The sequence below is a fragment of the Callionymus lyra genome, chromosome 3, assembly GCF_982586985.1.
Source record: "Callionymus lyra chromosome 3, fCalLyr1.hap1.1, whole genome shotgun sequence".
In the NCBI taxonomy this organism is placed as follows: Eukaryota; Metazoa; Chordata; class Actinopteri; order Syngnathiformes; family Callionymidae; genus Callionymus; species Callionymus lyra.
The window spans coordinates 25,604,893-25,631,311 of NC_141820.1; the positions used below are offsets into that span (position 1 = coordinate 25,604,893).

The 26,419-nt window shown below is 37.0% G+C and overlaps 3 protein-coding genes across 3 annotated transcripts in view; 1 reads left to right on the plus strand and 2 right to left on the minus strand.

Annotated features, from left to right (window-relative positions):
* LOC148084022 (protein O-mannosyl-transferase TMTC2-like) overlaps positions 1 to 5,744 on the minus strand; it is a 27,213-nt gene extending 21,469 nt beyond the window's left edge. The window contains exon 1 of the mRNA XM_087787275.1: positions 5,474 to 5,744. Coding sequence (XP_087643401.1) covers positions 5,474 to 5,556 — 83 coding nt within the window. The 5' untranslated portion in view covers positions 5,557 to 5,744. The remainder of the gene's footprint in view (positions 1 to 5,473) is intronic.
* A 3,886-nt stretch (positions 5,745 to 9,630) lies between these two features.
* Positions 9,631 to 18,108, minus strand: mettl25 (methyltransferase like 25). Its single transcript, XM_087787276.1, has 12 exons — positions 17,874 to 18,108; positions 17,507 to 17,677; positions 16,501 to 16,607; positions 15,916 to 16,422; positions 15,714 to 15,861; positions 15,532 to 15,626; positions 14,430 to 14,459; positions 12,351 to 12,424; positions 11,833 to 11,926; positions 10,856 to 10,930; positions 10,718 to 10,789; positions 9,631 to 9,791 (listed from the first exon to the last, which is right to left on the minus strand). The coding sequence occupies exons 1-12, from the start codon at positions 18,085 to 18,087 to the stop codon at positions 9,681 to 9,683; spliced, it is 1,698 nt and encodes a 565-aa protein (XP_087643402.1). The 5' UTR covers positions 18,088 to 18,108; the 3' UTR covers positions 9,631 to 9,680.
* A 97-nt stretch (positions 18,109 to 18,205) lies between these two features.
* On the plus strand, positions 18,206 to 24,687 carry ccdc59 (coiled-coil domain containing 59). Its single transcript, XM_087787279.1, has 6 exons — positions 18,206 to 18,558; positions 19,518 to 19,803; positions 20,413 to 20,504; positions 21,469 to 21,631; positions 22,186 to 22,294; positions 23,873 to 24,687. The coding sequence occupies exons 1-6, from the start codon at positions 18,450 to 18,452 to the stop codon at positions 24,029 to 24,031; spliced, it is 918 nt and encodes a 305-aa protein (XP_087643405.1). The 5' UTR covers positions 18,206 to 18,449; the 3' UTR covers positions 24,032 to 24,687.
* Positions 24,688 to 26,419: the final 1,732 nt, after the last annotated feature.

Genomic DNA, 26,419 nt, shown 5'->3' on the forward strand with positions numbered 1-26,419 from the left:
TATGAACGCGCGGAGACGTGTGGAAGGAAAAGTCTTTTGATTTTCTTTTCAGCCGGGACAGCTGTTAGCGCTCAACGACCCACCGAGGGCGACACTCGCTGGCTCTCCATTACAAAGACGAGAGGAAAGTGTTTGTGTTTGGTTTAGAATTACATCACAACTGCAGTGGTTTGTTTTCAGTCCACCTTGTAGTTTAGAGGAGGAAAGTGAATACACGCTACTCTTGTAACCCAACGCCACAAAAAAGCAGTGGAAGTTAAACCTTTGACTCTTGAGTCTCCAGAGACTTTGGTCAGAAGGATCTGAATGACATTCTGGCTTGCAAGTTTGGTAATGTCCCATCGATAGATTTTGATTAAGGGCAGCAGTGTTTTGGGGATTCTGGGATTTTTTGCCTACAACATTCTTTGGCTTTATGTTTATACAAGCTGTACAAAGTTGTTGCTTTTTTTCACAAACACAGTGTTATTGTTGATGGATTTTCCATGTCTACATGTCCCTTGTTTTGTCTCTGGGTCAATATGTTTTTTCTGGAAGCCAGGGAGGTCGTTCACCTTGACCCAGAGACAACACAAGAGATACCACAAACACATTTGTTTTTCAGGCCTTCGGGTCACCTTGACCCAGGAACGACACAAAGATACCACACACACATTTGTTTTCGGGCCTTCGGGTCACCTTGACCCAGAGACAATACAAAGATACCACAAAAACATTTGTTTTCGGGCCTTCGGGTCATCTTGACCCAGAAACAACACAATTATACTACAAACAAATGTGTTTTCGGGCCTTTGGGTCACCTTGACCCAGAGACAACACAAAGATACTACAAACACATTTGTTTTCGGGCCTTCGGGTCACCTTGACCCAAACACAACACAAGGGATATCACAAATACATTTGTTTCCAGGCCTTCGGATCACCTTGGCCCAGAGACAACACAAAGATACCACAAACACATTTGTTTTTGGAAATTCGGGTCACCTTGACCCAGAGACAACACAAGGGATACCTAGAACACATTTGTTTTCGGGCCTTCGAGTGTCCTTGACCCAGAGACAACACAAAGGATACAAAGAACACATTTGTTTTAGGGCCTTCGGATCACCTTGACCCAGAGACAACACAAAGGTTAACCTCTAAAGTCGCACTTTGCAAAAATAATTGTGGATTTATCCAAAGCTTTTTTTGCAACAGGATGTTGAGCTCATAAAAAAAGTATTTGGTACAAATTTCATTATCATTTCTTCCATTCATCTATCTATCTTTCTATCTATCGACTTATCTCCTGTTAATTTCATAAAATTGTTGTCATGCAAATGTACACGTACTAAAGCCACCAGAGAAATAGTACTTTTAGTTGAGTGGATACATTTAGAACCATTTCCTGTTGTGACAAGCTATAACAAAAGATGTCATCAAGTCCCAACATGTGTATCAGTCAAATAAATCTGTCAACAAGGTGTGGACTTTTGACGTTATCGTGAAAAAGTAAGACTTCACACCGTCCAGATTTAGCCGGTTTGTCTCCCCCTCGCTAAATAAAGTAGGTTTACTCCCGATTTGAGGATGAAATATGGTGCTTGGAGAGGCAGCGCTCCAGTGAGGTCCCTCACCCTTCCCAGCCTTTCACTGCGAGATGAATTTGTCTTTCTTTTTAAAAACCGGGAGGGAATACGTTACAACCTCTGAGGGGTTATAATGCATCGGACTGGAACACTTCTTGAGGTCAAATTTATTTTGGGGAAACACAGGGAAACTTTTTCTATTCATTTATGAACCTTTTTTTCCGTTTAAGTGTCTATTAAATGATTTTGTTTCTGGTAAAGCAGCTGTTAAATTTGAAAGTTTTAAAAGTTAAAACGGGCCAGCACTGCCCCCCCGCCAGCACGATCTGTGCAGGAATATATCAGCACCAAGACTCTGGTGTAAATGATGATAATAGTTTCACAATCAGTCACATTTTGGCAAACCTCTTAAATACTTTGGAAGGTACAAAAAAGCCACAATTTCCCAGATCCCATAAAACATCTCGGCTAATAGCGTTTTTGCGGGGATTACCACCAGTACAGGAAATACCGGACATGATTGCAAAAGCATGAACGTCTTTAGTACTGAGCTGCATTTAATCATAACTGCGTTTGTATATATTTAAGCCCTAAAGAGAATCTTCACTTGTCAAATGTTCGTATTTATGGAGCTACATTATGGTATGGTCGCCCTGTTACAAGAGTATGAGCAGAAAGTACTGGAAAAAGGTTGTAATATTTCCCTTTTATTATGGATATACATACTGTATAAGTATGTACGATATAAAAAATACTGTAAAACTGCTGATGCCCTTCAATCCCGACAATCTAGCAAACGTGTATAGAAATATAACCAACACAAAGACCAATCACAGATGAAAGTTACTTTAAAATACTCCAAAATATTCAACAGGAGCAGATCATTGCAGTGAAAATTATTTGCAGTACTATTTCAATATGATAACACAAAACGACCTGTCATCCCCAACAACAATTTATTTTACTGTGACTCACTCTTTGTTTCTATGAATCAAAACAAGAAAACAAACCTTCAGATTCAGGACAATCGAGGAAAAAAGCTTCTCTTACTAAAAACTGAGTAGAATTTTTGGAAAAAACTGTAACAAAACATTGTTTTCCAGTTTAAATGTCCAGTGTAAAATATTTCCTGCAAACAGAGACCTTGGTAGAACTTGGCCTCTCTTGATGAACAAACCCAATCCACTGAGCCTTGGTGATGGGTTACCCCTTGTGTTATCTCAGGGTCAAGGTGACCCGAAGGCCTGAAAACAAATGTGTTTGTGGTATCCCTTGTGTTGTCTCCGGGTCAATTTGCACGATCTTCTTGGTTCCATAAATACATATGCAGTGGTCGAGGTCGTTCACCTTGACCCAGAGACAACACAAGGGATACCACAAACCCTTTTTTTTTTTCGCCTCTGGGTCACCTTGATCCTAAGATAACACAAGGAAAGACAAAACAATGCCCATTTTCCTTAACCAAAATGTACCTTTCAGGACGAACAGAACATATCTGACCATCAAGTAAGTATTGTACTCAATGCAGTAATCAGTTCGAATAAACTTGCTGAACAAATGTGGCATTGAATCCATGATACAAGCTTTTCAAACTCCTTTCTCAGTCTACCTCTGGTTTGTCCTGAAATCATCTCTTTGGTTCAATAATTCTCTTTGTCAGATTCACGACTTCTCCTACATCATCCTCTCTTTCATAACGTCTCCTGCCGTTTATGACCGAAGGGACGCCGAACATCCTGATGGACGACCTTGGCACGGTTCGCTCCTTCTGAATCCTTTCCTGTCCGTCCGAGAGCGCCCGCCACCATCGTGTGCGTTTCCACTCCCGACTTTGATGGATCAACGGTCGGTGAACTTCCACAGAGGTGATGGGAGTCTGAGGGCAGCGGCGGCAGCAGGGAGTCACCGGAGTCATCTGTCACCGGAGCCCCTTCTGACAGCCCCGCGGTGCAAGGTTCTCATGTACAGACGAGCCTGATGGATGGACATCGGGGCTACCTTACCGGATCACTTGGCAATACCTCACACCCACAGTGACGTGGAGGAGGTCTCTGCCCTGGGATGAGGTCTAGAGAAGTTATCTCAAATCCCAGTGCTGCCACAAGTGATATCTAGGGAGGTGATGATGTACGACGGGGGGGCAGGAACCTCCTTAGATTGTGTCTAATGGTCAAGTGGTTATGGTCCCGGTGAAGACATCGTTGTCTTGGGTTCTTATGAACACAATCCAAACTCTTGTCTTCTTCAGGAAAGTGACATCTAGACGCAGACATTAGTAGCACTAACTTGCCGCCATGTCCAGACCAACAGAAGTAGGCTTGTCCAAAAAAAAATTGATGCTCATCCAAATACAGTGTTTAAGTTTCAGTACTTTTCTAAAATACCATACCATGGTATCAGTACTTTACTGCGATAAGGCATCGTGACCATGGTAAGGAATTCTGAAAGGGTTAGCATCGCTGCCGTCACTTTCTTACTGTGTTTAACTGATACCTGGTGTCAGTGTTACAACTTGTTATGTGTTCACTTTTATCTTGGTTTTATTTTGTTCACTCACTTTCTGTTTTCTTCTTTCCCATTTCCCTCCAGTCTACTGACGGATGGACCTCATCGGCAATCAAAACACCTACTTCAACCACTTGAGTCAAGATCAAATGTTGTCGTTGTCCGTAGTTGTTTCTCTTGTTTCCTTCTGTGGATTATTCTTGTTGGACTTCTTGGGTTTTTGCCTCTTTGCCTGAGTGCTTTAGTTTAGTCTTGTTTACTCGCAAGTAAGTAATTAAGTAAGTAACTAAGTAGGTTTTATTTTTTAAGCGCCTTTTCACATTTTTGTTTTGACCTCTGTGTTTTCTTTTCTGTGTTCCAAATGTAACTATTTTATTCCCTGGTTCGTTAGACACTTTTGTATTCGGACATTTAAAGATATTGGACTCTGTTTTTCTTTGTTTAGTACTTGAATAGTTTGGATTTATTTATTAAATTGTTGTTTATTCCAATTTCTATCAGTTGTCTGTTAGTGACTCTCACTTGTGATTGGGTTCCACTTATTAAATAAATATATTATATATTAAATATATTTGTTTCATTCTTTCAGTTTTTTTATTTTAATCTGTATTATATCCCAGCGGTATCGAAAATAATATGGAAAATCTTCCTGGGCATCAACATTAAGTTTCCAATATTTGTACAGCGACAACCCAAACCAGTACTTTTTATTTATTTATTTTGTTTATTTCTTTTTATATTTTGTTTAAACTGTTTATTTACCCCAATACATACTTTAATCATGGAAATTGTGATGAGCCATCAAGCAAAAATAAAGGAGTGAAAGGTATAAAAATCAAGATAAATATGCGAAAAGTACTATATATTTAATTATAATATAAAGAAAATGTAAAGCACTTTTTTACTCCAAATGTTTTTTTTTGTTACACTTAAATCCTCTTGTTGGCATTAAATACTAACCAAAAATGACAAAAGTCATTAAACAAAAACCCTACAAGGCATGAATAATGGAAATAAATTCAAAATAAAATGGTTAGTTTCTACATTAATAAAAATCAATGAATACAGTCAAAGCACTATGGTTACTTGAAATTCTGAGGTGATTATTAACTATTTTTTATTGTTTATAAGTTAAAAATGTAATGGAAAATATAAATGAAATATAACAAAGGCTGATAAAAAATAGGTAATAAAATCAGTGGTGATTAATGATTCATGAAAAATTGTCGTTTTTTAAATGTATTTTAAGATGTTTAGGGAGGAGGTTATGACCCTAAACTCTGTCATGATCCTGTGACGAAGAGAATTGTTTTCGTCTAAAGCCTCAAACGGGTCACTTTATTGAAATAAAACCAAAACCATCGTCAGATCCGGCACAACAGACCCGGGTCAGGGAGTACCTGTCATCGTAGCAGAAATCCGCGTCCAGCGTGTTGACGTAGAGACCCACAGACACGGCGCTGCTCAGCAGCTCCGGGACCATCTTCTCCTCGCCGGTCCAGGTCCAGGAGGAGGACCAGAAGAAAACGATGGAGCCAGTCAGCCGCCGCGTCCACGGAGATGATGGGACGGCTTCTCCCGCGTCACGTGGAGTCCGTGAAAGTTGCCCATGGTGTCTCTAAGCCGCTCTGGCCACAGGTACCGGCGGGCGTGTGTGAGGTTCTGCTGCGGTGCTGCTGTGGACGGTCTGGACCCCGGAGAAGCATGTGGCGGACAGGGGGTGTGCGCATGCGCACAACACACAAGCGAGGCGGTGGGCTGTAGTAAATATTATTTATATGCAACATAATTATAATAAATAATAAAGAAAATTAGGTATTATGAATAGCATTCCATTATGATTAAAAAAAAAATTGAAGCTTTGATTTTCCTTTTTCTTTTTTTTTAATCGAATTTACATAAAATACAATTAACATCACACAAATGACGAAGAAGTGAGAGATCATTAAATACATTTAAGGAGGGTAATAATAAATTCGAAATAATGTAATGAAAGTATTTTTAGCAAAAAATATGTAAATAAGAAAAAACAATATAATTAGCATCAAATTTCGATTAATTGTTTTAAAATTATTATTGAATTTACATGAAAACATTTTATCATCCAACTCAAATCACTATTTTTCCTTTTTTATACAAACTACTTTCACTCCCTCCAAATAAAACAAAAATAAATAAACCACAAAAAAAAAGAGCTTTCTGTGAGATTATTATTATTATTTACTTCTGTTGGATTTTCCATTTTGTTGAGCGATTAACATGTTTTTCAAGTTATAAGTCTTTGATACAATTACAAGTGAGGGTCTTGAGCTAAACTAAGTGTTCACTGGAAGGTACAGCTAAGATACACCTAATGGCCTAAAATTCAAATCATTCAATTGAGATATGCTTTATTTTAACTTGTTTTTGGGTTGTTGACAAGATTAAAAAAAAATCAGTCTTTGTATTGAATAAGATCCAATATTTAAATCCTTTATTATTATAATACAGAAAAACAAAAAAAAAGCATGATAATTAAATTATGTTGAGACTCTGGCATTAAAACATTAAAACAGTGCACAAAATTAAACTAATTAAATGATTATCTACCGGAAAGATCAAGGCTCACACGTGTCCCTTGGACCACAGGACATATGGATCTCTGCCTGGTCCTGCTGACCACCAGCTGGACCGAAGCTGGTGCCACAGTTGGGGAGGATAAATCCAGCACTGAGAGAATAACAGATGGCTGAAGAACAAGCGGTGAAAGGGCATCTGCTGGTGGTGGAAGTGAGGTCACGTTCATCTACGTTCAGCCCTCGGCTTTTATTTACGTGGCCATCATCTGTCAAACTTAACGTATACTAATATTCCATATTCCCTTTTAAGATCTTCTCATTGAGTTCTTTTCCCCCCAATTTTGATCAATTATTTTTAGGAAATCATACATTTCTTTCTCTGCTTTTTCTAAACACCAAGAAACATTTCCCATTATAGAATGTGCCAATTAAACAATACTAAATAATTAAAAAAATAAAAAAATAAAAAATATTAATATATTATTATTTCCTGATATTATTTAAATAAAAGGTAAAGTCTGATGAAAAATATTAAATGTTATGCACATTTGTTTGTTTACGATATGAACTATTATTTGAATGAAATTCATAAACGTCCAAAAACCATATTCTTTTGGAATATAGTATATCATATGCATTTTAAAAATATAAATATTGCATAGAGAGCATTGAATGACTCTTAAGTTTTGAATTAAGAATTCTAGGTTCAGATGTTACCTGCAGATGATGTGTAAAGAAAAAGCTTTAATTTAATTATTGCGCACAAAAGAACTTTAAAATAAATGTAAATGCTTCCAGGTAAGTAAGTTAACGTTGAAAAAATGAATGTTGTATTTTCTATAAAAAATAATTTCTGGTTCTGGACAACAAGGGAGAAGTGGCTGTTAACGGTCGTGTGTTTCTACACGGCAGACGACTGAGAAGTCGGCACACCATCAGTCAAAGAGGGTAAACACTTGTTCTGATGTAACGTATTTATACTGCCTTTGGCTGTTGCTTCAACTCCACAGGAACATTTGGCTGGTTTCCATGACTCCGTCACCACGGCGCAGACGCTGCTCCCCTCAGGCCAGACTACATGTTCATACACTTTGATATACAGTTTACACTGATCAATTATTAACCATTCATGCTCCAAAATTTAAATAAGAAAAGTTAATTCATGCATGCAGGAAGGGTTTCTTACCTCAAATATGTGTCTATAAACTCAAATATTTAGCTCAAAGTGAATTAATTCAAGAAATATTAAACTTAACTTAGCTAGCGTGAATGTTTAATAACCAAATTTAATAAGAATCAATTCATTTTTTCTGCATTTACCTTAAATAGATAACATTTGGGGATTGATAAATATGTCTTTAAAAGATGTAAAAATAGAATCAATGCTGTTATGCTGTTCAAGTGAAGTCGTTTCCCTCTCAATTTACTCCGGAAACACTGCAGATACACATCACGCAGGAAAGAGATAATCACAGCTGGAAGGACCCAACCCCTCCAAGAATAACCTGCTCCTGCTGCTTGTATCAACAAAGAGGATCTGCCATCAGAACAGGGAAAGAAAAGCAACATCTTGTCAGGACGACTTCTTAAGAAACGTTTGTTGTCTCCTCTAGAAATGTTGCCTTCAGAGACGTGAGATGTTTGAAGGCCAGAATAAAGTGACTTCAGTTCTATGAGATGGGAAAGATGGTGCTGACAACCTTAGAGCAGAAACTCGAGAATATCCCAGAGGTGTACGTTTATAGTGAAGAATATAACTTTTAAATTGTCACCTATTGTAGACCTGACTTTGTGAAAGTCATCTTCATGATGCAAATCCAATACAAAAAGCTAAGTTGACTCATGCTAAGCTCCTCCTGTTGTATTATTTTTATAGTATAGATATGATACAACCATTACTCCATCGTGACATAGATAACATTGAACATAGTACCAGAAATGAAGTAGGAAGTACATATTTGATTCAGTGAAATCGAAAATGAAATCTCTAAAAACTTGCGGATTACAGTTGAAAGTAGTTTGAACACAATTGAAAACTGTTTTATTTCAATTGAAAATAGTTTGAATAGTTAAAAACGGTTTGATTAAAGTTTAAAATGCTTTGATTTAAAAATAAAATTGTTTGATACCATTGAGAATTGTTTAAATACAGTTAAAAACTGTTTGATTAGTTTAAAATACTTGAAAAAAGAAAATAGAATTGTTGGATACAATCAGGAATGGTTTGTTTCCAGTTGCAAACTGTTTTTATATAATTTGAAAATAGTTTGAACGCAGTGAAGGTTCTCATCATACTTAATGTGAAATGATAATCTCATGATAAATTGAGGGTTACATTTAATAATATTATTATATTAATCACAAATATAACTGATGATGTAAAGCTGACAAGATGAATGATGGTATGAAACTATGAACAACAACAAAGAAACATATAATTTCTTAATATAGTATGTACTTGTCAAGATCATTTTTCCATTTTAGTAAAAAGACAACATCTTTGCGAAGCTAAATAATAAAAGAAAAGTTGCTAAAACCCTGATTTACCTTCGTTCCTGATGAGTGCTTCCAGAAGTGCTCGTCATAAATTCATTCTACACGTCACTGAAACACGTTTACTGGCAGTAGATCCTGACCAGCAGCCCCCAGTGGGAGACTCTGAACTTCTCCACCAGAAGTGAATCACACCCTTCACCAGCACAACAATCCTCCCATCACACATGTTTTCTTTCGTATCAATCTCTCAGCTGATGAGATCTGTGCTCTCTGGCTCGTAACTCACGTCTCTTTATGTCGACAATTCTTCTCACACGCATTCAAGAAACGTGACTTCTGCACAAGGTCGCAGGGAAAGAGAAGAAGGGATGAAAGAGGAGGTCAGACGGGGGTTCTTCCTGCTCTGCATTGGTAATAAATGACGTTTCCAAATGTTTCTTCAGGAGCAGGAAGAACGTCCGACACGAATTGTAGATGAATATTTACTATTTCAGTACAAGCTGACGAGTTTAAAAACAATATTTTAATACATTGATGAATAGTTCAGGACGTGTCAAAGCTGCGGTTCACAGACTTGTTGAGTCCTCAGTCCGACAACAGCGTAGCATCGCGGCGACAGCAGGGGATCGAACAGCTGCACCAGTGAACAGAAGGACACACTCTCCTGCAGGAACACACACAAGAAACATGGTCTGGATCAAGGGTGTGAAACGTAATCAAACAAGGGGCCAAAATCTTATAGCGGAAAAAAAAAACAAAATATATTTACCAAACTGTCTAAAACTGAAAATACAAGTATTATTTTTTCAAGTTAGTATGTAAAGGTTATTTGTATTATTTGTTTTTAGATCAAATCACTGATGTAAGGAGGAAAATGACCATGAATAGATATGCAAGTATGAGTTTTAAGGATCGAGGAAATGTGAGTTCTTCTACTAGAGCGGGTCAGAATTCTTGCTGCAGAGATTTGTCTTAACTGCAGGCGAGACACGAAAATAAACTGTTACAATAGTCTAAACATCCTCAATATATCTTAATTATCAGTTTTAATGTTATAAGAAGTCTCTGTATAATTATTGAGGTCCATTCTATCTGTTCCTTATCTTATCTTTAATCATCGTTATAGGTCACCATAGCAACATGAACGCTAACCTACTTTGATTCTTTTGGTCCGGACTAAAGTAAGGTAAGAGTGACTTTTGAGGAAAAGTCAGTTGGAGCATTATTGTTTAAGTTACCAATAAAGGTTCATTTTAAACACATTTCTAATGGAATAAAAATAATATTGAATACAATTTGAATGCAAACATTTAAGATTAAACTGAGACACATATTAACTTTATTTAAAGCTTATAACTGTATTTTACTCAACAGTAACCTACAGTGACACCAGGTAGCATGATTGGCTATGTGTGAACTATTAATATTTAATATACCTTATGAACCTTTGTTCATTGTTTTTCTTTGTCCATCCTTTTATATTTATTCCTCTGTCACTGATTGAAAACCCACAACATTTGTCAACTTTCTATTATAGAAGGTTCTTTCATTTATAATGTTTGAATGGCACTTGAACAAGAGGCGACTCACCTGTTCCTTCAGGAAACAGAGGCGGTCGAGGAGGATGAGCCCTTCGATGCAGGGCGCCAGCGTCACCTTCAGCTGTGGACAAACGTTTATTCAGCAAACAAAACATTCTGACACAGATGTTACTCTTCACATCAATACCATATTAAAGGCGTGCATCTCACTCCGGCGTGGAGTGTAGGTGTCCAGGTATTGCTCAATGGCGCTGTCGGAGAGCTGCAGGAGAACAGAGAGGAGGTGAGGCCATGAACGAAACACGTGATTCTATAAGAACTATACTAGTGAGCCTGGTTGTTTGATGATCACAAAAATGTATTTTGTGTTGTAGATTAATTTATGGAACTAGATCATTGAAGGCTACAATTGTTTTTTTTTATTTCAATGTCTTTAAAAAACTTTGAAATATATTATCTCTCTCTCTCTCCTCGGCCGTCAGCTCAGTCGAGGTAATATTTATTTTTCTATTTAATTCAGTATTTCTACTAAATTGAATAGTGTGTTTATTGAAAGGTTGAATTTAAACAATTGAACTAAACATTTTTATATTTTCAAACAAATGCATTTCTTTTTACACATAGCGTTTAATATCGTTATTCGAATAATTCAAAAATAAATGTGAATTAAAAGAATGTTATTTCGTAGCCGTTTTAATTCAATATAAAAATGTGAGGGAAATAGTGTCACCAAATGAGTACCGAGCTACCTCATCGAACTTTCAGCCAATCATGAGAAGCTAAGAAGATCACATGACGACGAAGATGCACAGATGCATTAATTTATCTATTTATTATTCTTATCGGATTCCAAAGCAACAGTATTGTCGGGAAGACAAATATCTCAAATTCTATCTACATTAGTTTGGTTCTATTGATTTTTAGTGTCTGAAAAGTTTTCATGACTCTTGACACGTCAAGAGACTCGCAAACTAGTGAAAATGAGTAAATCTAACTCTATTTGAGTCCAGGGTTTGCACTTAAGGTTAGTTTTTTAATAAATGACTTTTAATTTTTACTTTTTTTATCCGGAGTTTGGTCAGTAAATACATGTTTCCGACAATAAACTGGTCTTTTGTATAAAAATATGTTGGGGAGCCCTGGTCTAGCGTGTCTCCCACTGACCCTCGAGTGGTCCAGTTCCAGTCGGTCCAGAGCTCGGCGAACATAGTCCACAAAAGACTTGGCTTTGGAGTAGATGTTTCCCACTCTCTTCTTACTGCGGACAAAACACACATTTTCTATAATCATTTGCATTTTCCGAGACTGAGGAACCTTTCACTGATTCCACGCTTTAATCATCTCATAGCAACATGAAACAAACACAAGTAGTAAAAGGCCGCTCGGAGGAAACGGACGGTTTTCGTTCGCTCCTTATCTGATCCCGGTCATTACCCTGAAGGTCACCCAGCGCTGGGAAACACACTTCTGTCTGCAGCCAGGACGCTTGATGAGCGAGACTTGGAAAACAGCCGTCGTCTCTTCGGAGCCAAATATGTAGCGAACAATTAAAGTTGAGCTCAATTTCCTTCCTGTGTCATTAGTGTAGAGGCAAATAGCTTCACTCCTTGTCTCTTCTGGAAACACTTCAGGGAATATTGGCAGCCATTGAACTCATTTTTTTTAAACTAGTCACACTTTACCTCTTGAAGGAGCTGTAATGGTCCCTCATGATGACATGAAGCACGGCCCGGTAGAACAGAGACTCCATCTGGATCTGTGTCAAAAACATTGCTGAGCGATCACTGACATCCCATCATTGTAGCCGAGTTTCTAACGACTTATCTTGCATTGATTGGATGAATATTCATGCATGCTCAATATTGATGGCTACTAGAGTATCGACTTCAGGCGGAGTCTACTGACTCCTTTAAGAAACATCTTAAGACGTTACTATTTGTTCAGGCTCTCCTGGATTTTCTGGAACTCCTGTGTTGTTCTCAGTATTATCTTGATCTTTAAAGTATATACTTTTTGGAATATTGTTTTGATTGTTGTGATTGTTTGTGACCCTGGTCTGGAAAAGCGCTATATAAATAAATATTACTTACTTACTTACTTACGGTAAACATCGGCCCGGTTGATATGCCGACTTCATTATGAGTCTGTCTTGCAACGTTTGTGCTTTCAATTCAAAGTTTTTTGCAAATCATTCCTACCAGGGATGCGTCCTAAACAGATGACCGAAACCCTTTTGCCATCTTCCATTGATGCACCAGAGCACTACTTTGAGTCACTCCCGGTTTTTCAAACCTTTCACCTTTATCTCTAGTAGACGCTTGTCAAACTCAAGGTCCCAGGGGCCATTTCTAGCCCGCTAACAATGTGGCCCGCATGAGATTTAAAACACAAAGTAAGCTCAAAAATAAAATCAATACTTATTGACTGTCTGCTAGCATCATGACAGAAAAAGACTGAATAGAACCCACTGTCTAAACCAGTGGTCCCCAAACCACAAGTCCGGAGGCCGGTAATGTTAATTGAAAAAATTTGTTACCGGGCTAGTGACAAAGAATAACAATTTTTATTATTGATTACTCTGAAATGTTTTGTTCTGACAAAAAGGTGAAATTAGCTTGTGGAACTTAACATCTCAAGATGCTAGTTTATTACGTCAACTTTATTTAAAAATAATTAACATGTAAACGAGTGAAAAAGAGTAAAAGTACCATTCATTTATACCATTTTATTATCTGAATGCCGACATTATACCGACCCGTGGTGCAAACATCTTTGGGAACCCCAGATTTATACACCACATGTGGCCCACATGAGAGCATGTAGAGGGCAGAGCACATATAAAGTATGAACCCCAGGTTATCTATATAACCTATGAATTCATGCAACGCCATCTACATGTGTAGTCCAGCAGCCCACCTCCCTTAGTGTCAGATAAGGCCATTTTTAGGGAGGTTAGGGCTTCTATAGAGGGTGTCCTACTGCCCACTGCAGGGTGCAAGTGAATCGCTCTTTTCTAAGCAGCAAAACCCAGAGGGCAGCCTGTGAGGACAGAGCATGAATGAAGTAGAATGTTTGTCTTATGGTCTGCAAAAGTCAATGGTAATCTTCCAAAAACTGAAGAAAAGACATCATTCAACGTAATAATCTGTGGTGAAACACGTCGAAGCTGAAGATTTGAAAACTAGTTATTATTTAGTTATTCTTGTCGACTAGGCAAAAAAAATAAAAGTAAATGTTGTTCAGCTCTTGCCCAAGATTCTGGTTGAACCCTCTGCAGTATAAAAAACAAAGATTAAATTAGGAATTGAGAGCTTTGTCTTCTGGCTCAGCTCTTTTCTTCAATCAAAAACAACACCCCTGGAAACTTAAACCCCTCCAGGGAGAAGATCTTATCAGCAACCGAGACTAGACTTTCCACCCATTACTGACAGAGAGCCATGGTCTTGGCCTTTTAAAGTTTTTTTTTTTTTTTTTTCCTTAGTTTTTCTTTCCTCACCGCTAGCACCAATCAAAACAAAATGTTTAAATAAATAACCATTTCATATAAACTTGTTTGACCCCTACTTTATATTGAAAACCTCTAAATAAAATGCATAAGAAATACCTTTTATACTTTAAAATTACATTCATCTTATTTTTAAATAAATCATGACGATTGGTAAAACATGAAGGCTCAGCTTTTCTTCATTCTCTCTGTCTTTTGGTTCAGTCCATGAAATGAAAAATAATTCTTCTACATAGTTGAAACATGTGTTACTTACACCCTGTCCGTGTGAAACTCTCTCCAGAGACTGTGGATGAGAAAAAAGCATTGATTATAACTAGGAAAACAAAATAAAAAAGTTTTAAATTTTGCTTAACTCATTTAAATACTCAACAAATTACTTCCTAATATACTGTTAATAATCAATAATCAGTGGGTAGTGGTTGCAAATAAGTCAGTTTGCCATCCTGAGATGAAACCACAAATGCAGAAGGAGAAATAAAAACAAGCATATCCAGCTAAAAATGGTGAAATCAAATTCTACCTGAGGCCATTGTTGGTTACTATGTTACATTGAATATTCAGAAATCTAATTACAAATAATCTTTCTTGGTAACTAAAATAATGACGACCATTTCGTTACATGGATCCAGACTTTTTGATATCTGAAACTACTATATTGTGTTGTATGTGGTTTTCAAACATACGATTTCTTCTTTAATATATAGTTTATTGAAGGTTTTTGTTATTTTATAGATTTGAGTCACGGTTTGAGAATGAATAGGAACTGAGTCAAGTAGTGATGTGATGGAAGAGGAGGTGGAATGATTGAAGGTTGAGGAGGTATGAAGCTTGATGACATACATGGTATACATAGTAAAATAGGTCAAGGTGGGTCTAATGCAGACCTGGGCGTGGGGGCCACATGTGGTCCTTTAAATGCATTCATGCGGCCCTCAAGAGGTCAAAGTATGAATGCCTCTAAACATTTGATTACAGAATATTCTTTTATTAATAACAACATATAATAACACCGTAAGATGTCTTTCCCCTTTTATTTATTCATCCCTTCTGTGAGAATTTTCTCAAATATATTTTGAAGTAAATTAAAGATGAATATTTTTTAATAACATGGCTTTTTTTATTTTTATTTTTTTTTTGGCATATTTTTTATTTTATTTAGCTTTGTTATAAAAATGTCTCGGCATAATGACTTACTTTTCCTCTCTTTTTTGAGGTTTTCCTTCCTTCTTTCTATTGCCTTGACGGCCCCTCACAGTATATAATGTGGCCCCTGACCTGAATGACTGAGTGTGATTCATAAACTAAATGATGAATATCGGATAAAGAGTCGTGAATCTGAAAGGTGGAAGACTCACCAAACATGCTGACATTCTGGCGTTCCTGCCACAGAACCACGAGTGTTGACGCATGTACCGACTCATGGGGAAACCATACACACTCTGCAGACTATCTGTGGAGAGGACACACGTTGACAGGGAGTTGACAGGGAGTTTACAGGGAGTTTACAGGGAGTGTACGGCGCTCATCATCTCCCGACCTTGTGCGTCCGGGTCAAACTCCTCAGACATGAGATTGTAACAGCAGCCGACACTGCAGACCGCCGACGTGGCAGTTTGGGCCACGAACATCCTGAGCGTGCTGGCGGCCAGATCTCCACACGTGTGCAAACCAACCATCACTGCATCCTGGAGAAGGGTCAAAGGTCAGAAGCCACTCGCGTATGTTTTGTATGGCCTCACCTCCAGATCACAGATGAGCTCCTGAAGGTTAGTCTCCGCCGTCACATAAGACGTCACCGGGGAGAAAACCGCGTCGGCGGTCGAGCTCTGAGATTTCCTCTCTAGGTTCTCCTTCTTCCTTCTCGCTCTCTCCTCGGCCGTGAGCTCAGTCGGGGTCGATCTCAGGGTTTCTATCACGTCCAGAGATGAAGCGCTGAAAAAGCCGTCCTCCGTTTCTACGTGGGAGATGTTCACCTCGCGTAAATCCTCCCTTTCCTCGTCCTCCACAGACGCAATCGGGACAACCCTAGAGGAACCTTCACCGACCCCCCGACTAGACGTTTGGTTCCCCTCGCTTGCTCGCCTCCTCTGTTTGAGGTACATTTTAGAGAACTTCTTCAGCTTCCTGTTTCTTTCCTGAGCTCCTCGGGTGTTGGTGCTGGAGGAGTCGATGCCGAAGACCTGGAGGCCGTACTGGAGGGACAGGAAGGAGCTCAGGTAGCCTTTTCCTGAGCCCAGGTCGATCACCTGGGAGATAAAGAGTTAGGAAAGTGCCTTTGCTTTATTTTCCAGAAGTGGTCATTCATCCTGTCCTCTGCTTCTCACCTGTTTCACCCTGCAGCGAGCAGCCAGGGCAGCCACCACCTCGGACATGGACTGGACCTCGTGGGATTTTTTGGAGTTCATGAACTCATCAGGCTCAAGCTCAGGACCTGAGTAGGAAAAGTATCTGGTGTTTATGTTTTTTACTCAAAAAGCAGGACTTTTTAGTTGGGATGCAAGAAAATATTGATATACTTTAATATCAATGTTTTTTTTCCACAACACTATCAATATTGGACAGCACAGTATCAATTAAATGTTTTTCAATAAGGTGTTTATAATCATTAAGGTGTGAATATTCACGGTGTTTGTTTTTGAGTTGCAATTACATTTCTTGACACTAGATTACATTGCATCCTCCGTAGCCAAAAGAACAATGGAATCCTGCAAGATCCCGGCGAGGACTAAGGACGAGAGGATACAGTCGACTCCAGCAGCTTTTAAAGCTGATGTTTGGATATATTTAGGTTTCAAAACAAATGAAAGCAGATACAAATATATTCCATTGTTCCTACAGTATCGCAGTATATTGCAATATATACCATTGTTGCGCCTCTATCATGATATGTACACATAAAAATAACTCTCAATGCTCAATTTTTTTTAATCAATTTGTATTATTGTCCTTCATATGATACTATGTTTTTATGTAAAAAAAAAATGAGGTATAATGATTCATGCTGACATCACACTCAAACCCTTGCAGGAGCCAGGTTCTTAAGCAGGCAGTTCCCCCAAACAATTTTATATGATTTGTTGACTCTTCCTGGCAACACATGATATATACGAAAGTTGCTGAATGAAGGTTTCTAAGTTTTTAAAGTAACTTAATTCGATATTTGCCAGTCAACAACAGTTCTGTCATTATACCTGACGTGTGAAAAACACTTTATTTTGATTTATATTTTATATATAATTGAAACATCTTAAAATAAGGTTAACCCATATATGTTTTAAGCAAAGCAAAGTGGAAGTGTGTATGGTTCTGTAGGATGAAACTGTTTCTTACCCATCTCTGTCAAAAAGTCTTTATAGTCTCCAATCGCCTGTAGAAACTCATCCCGACTCAGACACAAGCCAAGATGCGGAAGAGAGTGAACCTTTGCAGCTCGCAGCAGTTGGTCAGGGTCAACAAGTCGGTTTGTTTCGTTGCAAAATCCGAACGTGGTTTTGGATTGATCTGTTGAGTGACACAAATGTTTACTCAACAAACACTATCAAAATACACAGCAATCAACAACAAAATAAATTATTTTCTATTTATTTATTATATACACTGTATGTATATATATATATATATATATAAATAAAAGTAATAATATAAATGAATGTAATTAATATATAATTTGATCTTTTTTTATTCAGAGACGGTTCACCTTCATTTTGAACGTGTGGCTCCCTCTTTCGGTCACTGTCGGAACTGAGCGCGGACAACACGTCCTCGGGCGAGACCGCGATGAAGCGATTCCACAAGTCATTGGTGTAAAACTCCAGAGTGTGAGCGTTCGAGATGCTCAGGATCGAAGCGAGAAACCTCTCGACAACATCGATCCTCTGCTGAACGTCACAGAGGCTGTGAGAAGAAGTCATAGTAGCGACAGCACTGTTTCCTGCTCATGGGCAGAAGGAAGGAAGCTGGGATCCCAGGCATTACTAGATGAATGACGACAAGCGTATTTTACATTCTGAATGTAACCCCTTTAAAAAGGTTAAATGACAATTAGTGGTCATAATAATAAATATAAAACGTTAATGCTGTTCATTTGCATGAAAGTTTACCTCAAAGCTGACATTTATTACATTTAAAGTTTCATTTTTTTTTTTCTGCAATCGATTGCTTTTGTCTAATCGTCGCACATCATACGTCATATGTCCGCGCTCGTCTGCGTGTGTTGCTGTTACACGTGAGGAGCCACAATAAACAAGAGTTTTATCACAATAAGTTAGTATAAATGGCTTCTATGCGGAATGACAGGAGGAATATAAGGCCGGCTGATGGAGGGCCGAGGAAGAGAAAATGGGTCCCGGATAACAAAGTGTTCGAGGGCAGTGTCAAGGAAGGTACGTCGTTTATTTTTGTTTTGTTTTTTACAACACAACGTAACGTTAACAATATCTGAACCTGGCCATTGTTGTGGTTGGAACTCTTCATCTTGGAAGAAAGGTCGTCTAAGAGAGATTCAAAGTAGAATCCGTATTTACAAGTGGGCTACTGTTAAGGCAGAACATTTAGAAAGTAAAATTGACTTTTGTGAAACTAGTATTATCAGACAGACTCCATGGATATATAAGTTTCCTTCCTATCGTCCTGCGATACATATTGACAAAGTAATGGACTATTAAAATAAGTGAAAATAAACTAATTTCTGGTCATCCTTCTTAATATTAAGTTAATAGGCTTCAATGGTTCAGTTTAGTTTCAGTTTATTTAAAAATACAATTAAGGTGTGAACTTTCAAACTGTCTCAACTTGCTTGATATTTATTTAAAAAAGGTTTGGTTTCATTGAAAAGTAAGTGAGATTTATTCGTACATCGCCTTTCGCAGACCAGGGTCACAAAGCGCTTAAACAACAAAATGAAAAGCTTGCTAAACAAAGAAAATGGAAAATAAGTTTCATTATGTAACATTTATGTTAATCATTTTTAATGAATACATTAACGTTCAATTAGAATATTTGGCTCTCAAAATATGCCTAGTAAAGACTTATTATTGACCCAGATTGAACAAACATGCCACAAGTACTTTGAGTATACAATTTATATGTTTACTGATTATATTCTTGAAATTAGACGACGAGTCCCAAAAAAACCAATGTGCGAATCAATCAATTTAAAGGATATTTATCAGACTCACAGATAAATGAATAACGTATATTATACCAGGGATTCCCAATTAATATTTTTTTGCCTTAGATGTTTAGGGAGTTTTGTCGAGTGAAAACATTGTGAACTTGATCGACTATTGCCGTTATACAGGAAGCGGCAAATACACCAGTCTTACCTTCTGTCTGTTTTTAGGTCAAGGCTTTGCCTTCAAGAGAAAGGAGAAGGTGAGACATGAATACAATAAGCTGAAGCGGAAGGAAAGCAGGAGGCAGACGATAGAAACGAAGCCCATGAAATACCAGGACGAGTACCCGGAGCACCTCAAACACCTGTATGTAGCAGAGGCACAGAAGCTGAAGACTGAAGAGTGGACCAACAGAGTAAACCGAAGCACACAGCGCATGAAGACACAGCAGCAATATTTCTCAGAAGAAGAGGATGCTGACTGTGGAGCTGCTGAACCAGAGACGAAAGAAACGTGAGTTAATTTGGAGAAAAAATATACAAATATTTATATTCCATTGTATGCTTTGTTGACGGTATAATTTTATTAAAAGTAGAATAAAGTATTTTGATTTGAGGCAATTGTTAAAAATAATAATTTAAGGCTTTCAGACATTCTATACGTTACCTGTTGTCTTGTATCAACATTCAAACTTTAAATAGATTCACACGTGAACGAAAGGATTATACAGTATATTACTCTAATACTATAGTTTTCTACTGTTCTTTCACTCAACGCTTTTGAACTTTTATTGACAGAATTATTTAATTTAAGTTTATTAAATGTTCCCTCTCGGCTATAAGTTTGCGATTATAAATGCATCGGTAAATACAAGCAAACGGTAACAAATATTTGTTTGAAGCTAAGATATGAAATGTGCGTTTGCTGTTTATTCGATTGAAATTAAATCTCAAAGATGACACTTATTACATTTAAAGTTGTCATACTCTGCACTAGATTACTTTTGTCTGATCGGTGCACTTTACACATGATGTGTGTTGTATTTACACGTGAGGAGCGACAGAAACAACAGTTTTCTCACTAAAGTTTTTTTTTTTTAATGGCTCCTACATGAAATGACAGGAGTCAGAAGAATATAAGTCCGGCTGCTGGAGTGACTGAGAAGAAAGAATCGGCAACAAAGAGAAAAGTGTTGGAGGACAGTAAAAAAGAAGGTAAGTTGTTTTTACAGGAAAACATTTACAATATTATCATGCTGCATATCTGAACCAGGCCTTATTGTTGATGTAACATGTTAATTGATTTCTTAATCATTTGTGTAAACTTGGAAGGAACATCATCTGGGAGAGATTCAGAGTAGAGTCGCTGCCAGTATTTACAAGTTACCTACTGTGTAGGTATTTGTGTAGAGTTTTAAAGATGAATTGATTTGTATGAAACCAGTATAACCAGACAGGACTTTTAAAGCAGGTCCCCGTGATATTACATGAATTTTCCTGTGATAAATATTAAGAAAGTTATGGATTATTAAAACCGTTGAAAAGTAGTTAGGCTTCATTATTTAAGCTGTGACCTTTCTGTTAAATCCAACTTTTAAAATGTCACTATATATATATATATATAACTTCTTAATATTTGTCCCATTTAAAAAAAAAAAAAGGTAGGTGTCATTGGAAAGATAATGTAATAATGGTTTTAATTGAATTTAATAAACCAAATAATGGTAAATTAGAAAATGTTTCTCTCAAAATATGCCTAGTAAAAACTGATTTTTATTTATTATAATCGTGAAATTAGCAGAAGTAAAATTTCAGTTAACATGACTGGTCCAAAAAAACGATGTGTGAATCGATAAATATAAAACATATTTGGCGGACTCGGAGATCAATGTTTAACTTCTATAAATTATATTAAGTTATTATGGGGACTTTACTTGCCTTGGATATTTTGCAAGGAAGTTTTGTCGAGTGAAAACTTGGAAAATGTTGTTAGAGATTTGTTGCATCTAGATTGGATCAACTTGAAAATGTCGATATTGTTGATAAACCAAGGCGTGTGATCTACGTCATCAGTGTTGTTGTGTAGTGATAACCAAACAAAAATGCAGCGCTCCGGCATCTATTCAATTTTCCTGATCATGCCTGAAATGTGCTGAGCACCTCAAACACCTGTGTGTAGCAGAGGCACAGAAGCTGGAGACGGAAGAGTCGACCAACAGAGTGGATCAAAGCAAACATGGCATGAAGACAGACCAGCAAGAAGTCTCAGAAGAAAAGGAGGCTGGATGTGAAGCTGCTGTTCCAGAGACTGAAGTGCTGTCTGCTGCAGGGCCGAAAGAAACGTGAGTTAATACACATTTCCTTGCATATCAATATGTAGTTTTCTTACTTTTCCATTTAACAAGAAACATAATAAAAGTAGATTCAATTATTTTGATTCGCGGCAGTTATTAAAAATAATAATTTAAGCCTCTCAGAAATTCTATATGTTTCCTGTTATCTTGTTTAAACATTAAAACTTTAAATGCTTCCCAGAATCATTCGTCAACAGAAGGATATTTTTCTATTCTATTTTTTTGTCCTAAACTCTTGTTTCATTGTGAGGATTATTCAAGTTCATAAGTTATTAAGTGTTCTCTATTATAGCTGAGGTTAACACCGGAATCTTGTGACTGTGATTGGCAGCTATCTGCTGATGTTTGAGATAATGAATGCATTTTATTACATTAGTCAAGTGAGTTCATTTCATAAGGTGGTTGTTTTAATGGAATATCTAGTTTATTCAACAAAATTCTGGAATCAATTTTTTGAATTCTTGTTGCGATGATACCAGATAGTCCAACTGTTTGTTATGTTTTACTCTTCTTTAAAGTCTCTTCTCTTACTGCCCTCCCAGTTGGCCAATAAGTAACCGCATGAAGAAGAAGCTGCTGAAAAAAACGTCGTTGCAGAAGACAAAAGAAGAGTTTGAAAAGGCAAAGGAGGAACAACAACGGAAAAAAGAGGTAAAAAGTTTTTTTTTTCTTCATCGTCATTGAACCTGAGAATTAGATGAAAACATGATACGCTTTAGATTTATAAAACATAATGACAACATTATTTTTTTTTTTTTTCAAAAGCTGAGATAAATGTATTTTGTAAAATTTACTAAACACAAGTCTGGCCTTGGGCCCTTTGAGGCCCTTGAGCATATGTACTGCTGTCTAGAGCCTTTATTATAAACTCTAATTTATCACCCGTATGATAGTATATAAAAATCCCAAATTTTAAAATGTTAAACTAGCTTTTTATGACAAGATCACGACTCAAATGAAAAAACATGCAAAGCTGCGCAGTATTTATGCTAATTCAAAATACTGAAAATATTGATATAACGATATATCACAATATTTTTATTCACGATACTGTATTGATATTCAATATTTAAAAATATATATATTTTGCGCCGACGTCACTCGCCGGTATAGCAGCGTCTCTGCTGCCGTGAAGATGTGAACAGCACTAACTTTGTTAAACATCACGACAAAGAATATGAGCAGATCAAAGTAACCAGAAAGACGAAACAAAACAAAGTTAACTTTGCTGTTCTGTAGAGACGAGAGAAACTCAGTCGTTGCATGAATTTCATAAATAACAAACATTCTTGTTAGTGTTTATGTTGACATTTTCATTGGAATCTGTCTCTAACAATATATAGAGTTTAATACTGGTTTGAATAAAGACTCTTAGTGCTAAGTTCCATGTGTGTGATGTCACCGGACCCTCCGCTAATTTAAGGGCGATCAACACAACAATAAACTTAACAAGTTTAGTTTAGTAATAACACCGTTAAATGCTTTACTAACTTACTTTTAAATCGTGTCAAATCAGATCAATTTTTATTTTTTTTACAAAAAAAAAATGAATAAAATAACTTTGAATTAAAGTAAAATGTTATTTTAAAGGTTAAATATATATTTATTCCGCTTTTAAAGCTGATGTTTGGACTTATTTTGGCTTTAAAACCGAGATTAAAGTTAAACACTGACAGATACTGGATGTTGAATGTTGCTCCTGGTCCTTTCTTACGAGCACTTTCCTATTTGTTTAGAAAAGGATTTACTAATTTCTTTACCGTAAAAGCCAGAAAAATGGTTTTAACTTCAAAAGAAACAATATATTGTTATTACTACAGTATCGTAATATATCACAATATATTTTCACACATGTATCGTGATGCGTATCGTATCGCCAGATTATTGCCAATACACAACCCTATTAACCACTTGAGGGTTCTGTCTACATTCAAACACTTCCCAATCCCATTACAGTAAAACCCTCCCTGTGGTTATCAGACTAAACTATTTTATTCTGGTAGGTACCACATTTTATATCGGCTAAATAACTTTATTTGGCGTATTTTCTGACTATAATGCCCACTTAAAATCCTGCACCTCATAAGCCATGTGTCTTATTTCTGGTTTTATGAAACCAATTTTATGTAGTTTATGTTGCTAAAAAGTACGTTAAAATGTTGTTAAACTATTAAGAAATTCACTCAACATTATGCTCAATGCGGTGTTTGCTTTTTGAAATCATTGCAGAAGTTTTTCCTCGACAAGAAGCAGAGAGAAGAAGCCATTCAAAAATACAAGCAGAAGAAGATGGAGTCATATCAGCTGCTGTGTAAGAAGACAAAGAAAGGACAACCTAACCTAAACCTACAGATGGAGTATCTACTGCAGAAGATCCAGAAAAGTTAGACTGAATCATCTGCAAAGTCGAACTGTGGCTGTCAGCTGGTTTTCATCGGATGGAAAAAAGTTGTTTTTTTTGTGGAAAAACCATGGACAAAACTAGTGACCGGAAGATGTCACTTTGATATTGTGATTTGATTGACAGTTGATGACTTTTTTTTTTCTCAGCAAAGGCAAAGGAAAAGGATGAAATGAGAAAAGTGTATACTTGAAAGATGTGTTATGTTAAAAAAAATCAAGATGTAATGTATTAATACATATATACACAGAGTAAATATGTAAATGAGAAAAAAAAATGAACAACTGACAGTCTAACTAAAAAGCGGGTCATCCGTTTACTTGTGTAACTTCCACACTGTCTTCTTGGAACTACGATTACTATGAAGTAGTGTTCACAGTAGATGGCGCTCTCGGTTTGGAAAATAATGTCATTTTAGAGCGCCCTCTAGTGGCCTCTAGAATTTACCATTGAGGTCAAGCTTGTGGGTAAAAGTGTGTTTCAGTAATTTGACAAGAAGCTCAACAAAGATCCTGTCAGATAAAGTTCAAGTAGAAGCAAATGTACTTCCCTTTTCTTTTGAACGTCAGCAATGAATTATTAGTTTATTTGAGCAAAAAAGTTCCTTTGATTGACCCATCATTTCTTAAAGTTTTTAAACTGTAATGAATTTGAAATAAAGTCTGATTCCATCAGCAATTCCTTGGGGGGTTTGTTGCAACATTGAAGAGCCTGCAGGCGCGTAATCCGTCTCCTGGACTGTGTGCAAGTGTGGGTCAGCAGCAGCAGCAGCAGCAGCTCAGCACAGACGCAGGCTCCAGCCTCGGGCGGCTTCCTCCTGACATCACATGATTGCAGAATGACTTCTCAACCGTGCGCCAAGACTTCCGAAACACTCGCTGCTCTGTGGGCACACAGAGAGGATCAACCTTTTCTTTTTTCCACCAACAATTGAGAGGTAAGAGCTTTATCTATTTTAGTGTTTGTCTTTAAGTTGCTGCCATTTATGAAGGTTTTAAACTTGTGTTGTTGAAGGTTTTCTTGCTACCTGTTTTTATGCTTATAACATCTACATGGGCTTTGATAATAATCCTAATTCCAGATAATGTTTTGCATTCTTGCTAATAAAGGAATTGTTTAAGCTTGTTTCGATAATTTAAAGGATTAAAAGAGGGGATAAAAAGAAAAGTGTGAGAATGCTCAGTCTTGCAGGCATTATTGTGTCATGTGTCCAGTATGACTGGGTTTCAACATAATCCTGTATTTACATTCTTCGTGGTCCAGGCTTAGCTAGCAAAGGTAAGAACTGTCCACCACAACAAGTGCATCACTGTTTCCGTCTGCTTCTGAATTCTGACATCAATTCTATCTTGGCCAAATACTATTGACTATATATCACAATATGGGATGATCAGCTGCAGAGATCTGCGCTCTCAGAGTAACTTTTCCTTTACATTTTTATGAGTTTAACAACAACAATGTCAATGAATAAACTCATAATCATCTTGTAAAGTAAAAAAATGATCCTGGTTTAATGGACAAGATATGACTGTCATTGGTTTTGAGGATTCATCACTCGGTTCAGGATCTAAATGGCTTAAAACGGAATCATGTAAGGACATTTTTTAAAACTCTTTCGTTTTCATTCTTTTTTTGTACTAATTATATTGAGACTAAAGCATGTACATATACATACAAAAAAGGAAAACAAAAAGGTCTCGCCTGCAGTTAATACAAAACTCTGCAGTGAGAATTCTAGCCCGCTCTAGTAGAAGAACTCACATTTCTCCGATCCTTAAAACTCTTTACTGGCTGCCAGTTTCTTTCAGGATCAACTTTAAAATTCTGGTTCTTACTTTCATATCTATTCATGGTCATCAGTGATCTGATCCAGCCTTACACCCCAGCTCGGGCTCTGAGGTCTGTGGATCAGAATCTACTGATGGTTCCTGAACACGGTTCAGGACCAGAGGAGGGAAATCCTTCCCGGCTGTTACTCCTAAGCTTTGGAACGATCTTCCTCTCCTTCTGTGTTTGATGATCTACAGACTCCTTCAAGAAACATCTTAAGACCTTTTTATTTTTGCAGGATTGTTCTTAATTTTCTTGGGGCTTCTGTGTTTTTCTCTGTTGTCTTGACCTTTTTAAGTTTCTACATTTGTATGTATTTTTAATTGTGTATTGTTTGGTTGTTTAAGCGCTTTGTGACCCTGGTCTGTGAAAGGCGCTTTACATACTGTATATAAATTACTTACTTACCTTTACTTACTTACTTAGAAGGAAGGGATGAATGAAAAAATAATCAAAATCGTGTGCCAATATAAAAAAGAAAAAAATGTGTTACTTGAATTTTGTGAAACATCCTGTGATGGACGGAGGCAGCAGGCCGTATGGAA

Coding starts and splice junctions, on each gene's coding strand:
- mettl25 (XM_087787276.1), bottom strand. CDS start 18,087: ATGACTTCTTCTCACAGCCTCTGTGACGTTCAGCAGAGGATCGATGTT. Junction 16,608..17,506: donor AGACTTTTTGACAGAGATGG/GTAAGAAACAGT, acceptor TTTCCTACTCAG/GTCCTGAGCTTGAGCCTGAT. Junction 12,425..14,429: donor GAGTTTCACACGGACAGGGT/GTAAGTAACACA, acceptor TTTTTGACACAG/ATCCAGATGGAGTCTCTGTT.
- ccdc59 (XM_087787279.1), top strand. CDS start 18,450: ATGGCTTCTATGCGGAATGACAGGAGGAATATAAGGCCGGCTGATGGA. Junction 18,559..19,517: donor CGAGGGCAGTGTCAAGGAAG/GTACGTCGTTTA, acceptor GTCTGTTTTTAG/GTCAAGGCTTTGCCTTCAAG. Junction 21,632..22,185: donor GCTGCAGGGCCGAAAGAAAC/GTGAGTTAATAC, acceptor CTGCCCTCCCAG/TTGGCCAATAAGTAACCGCA.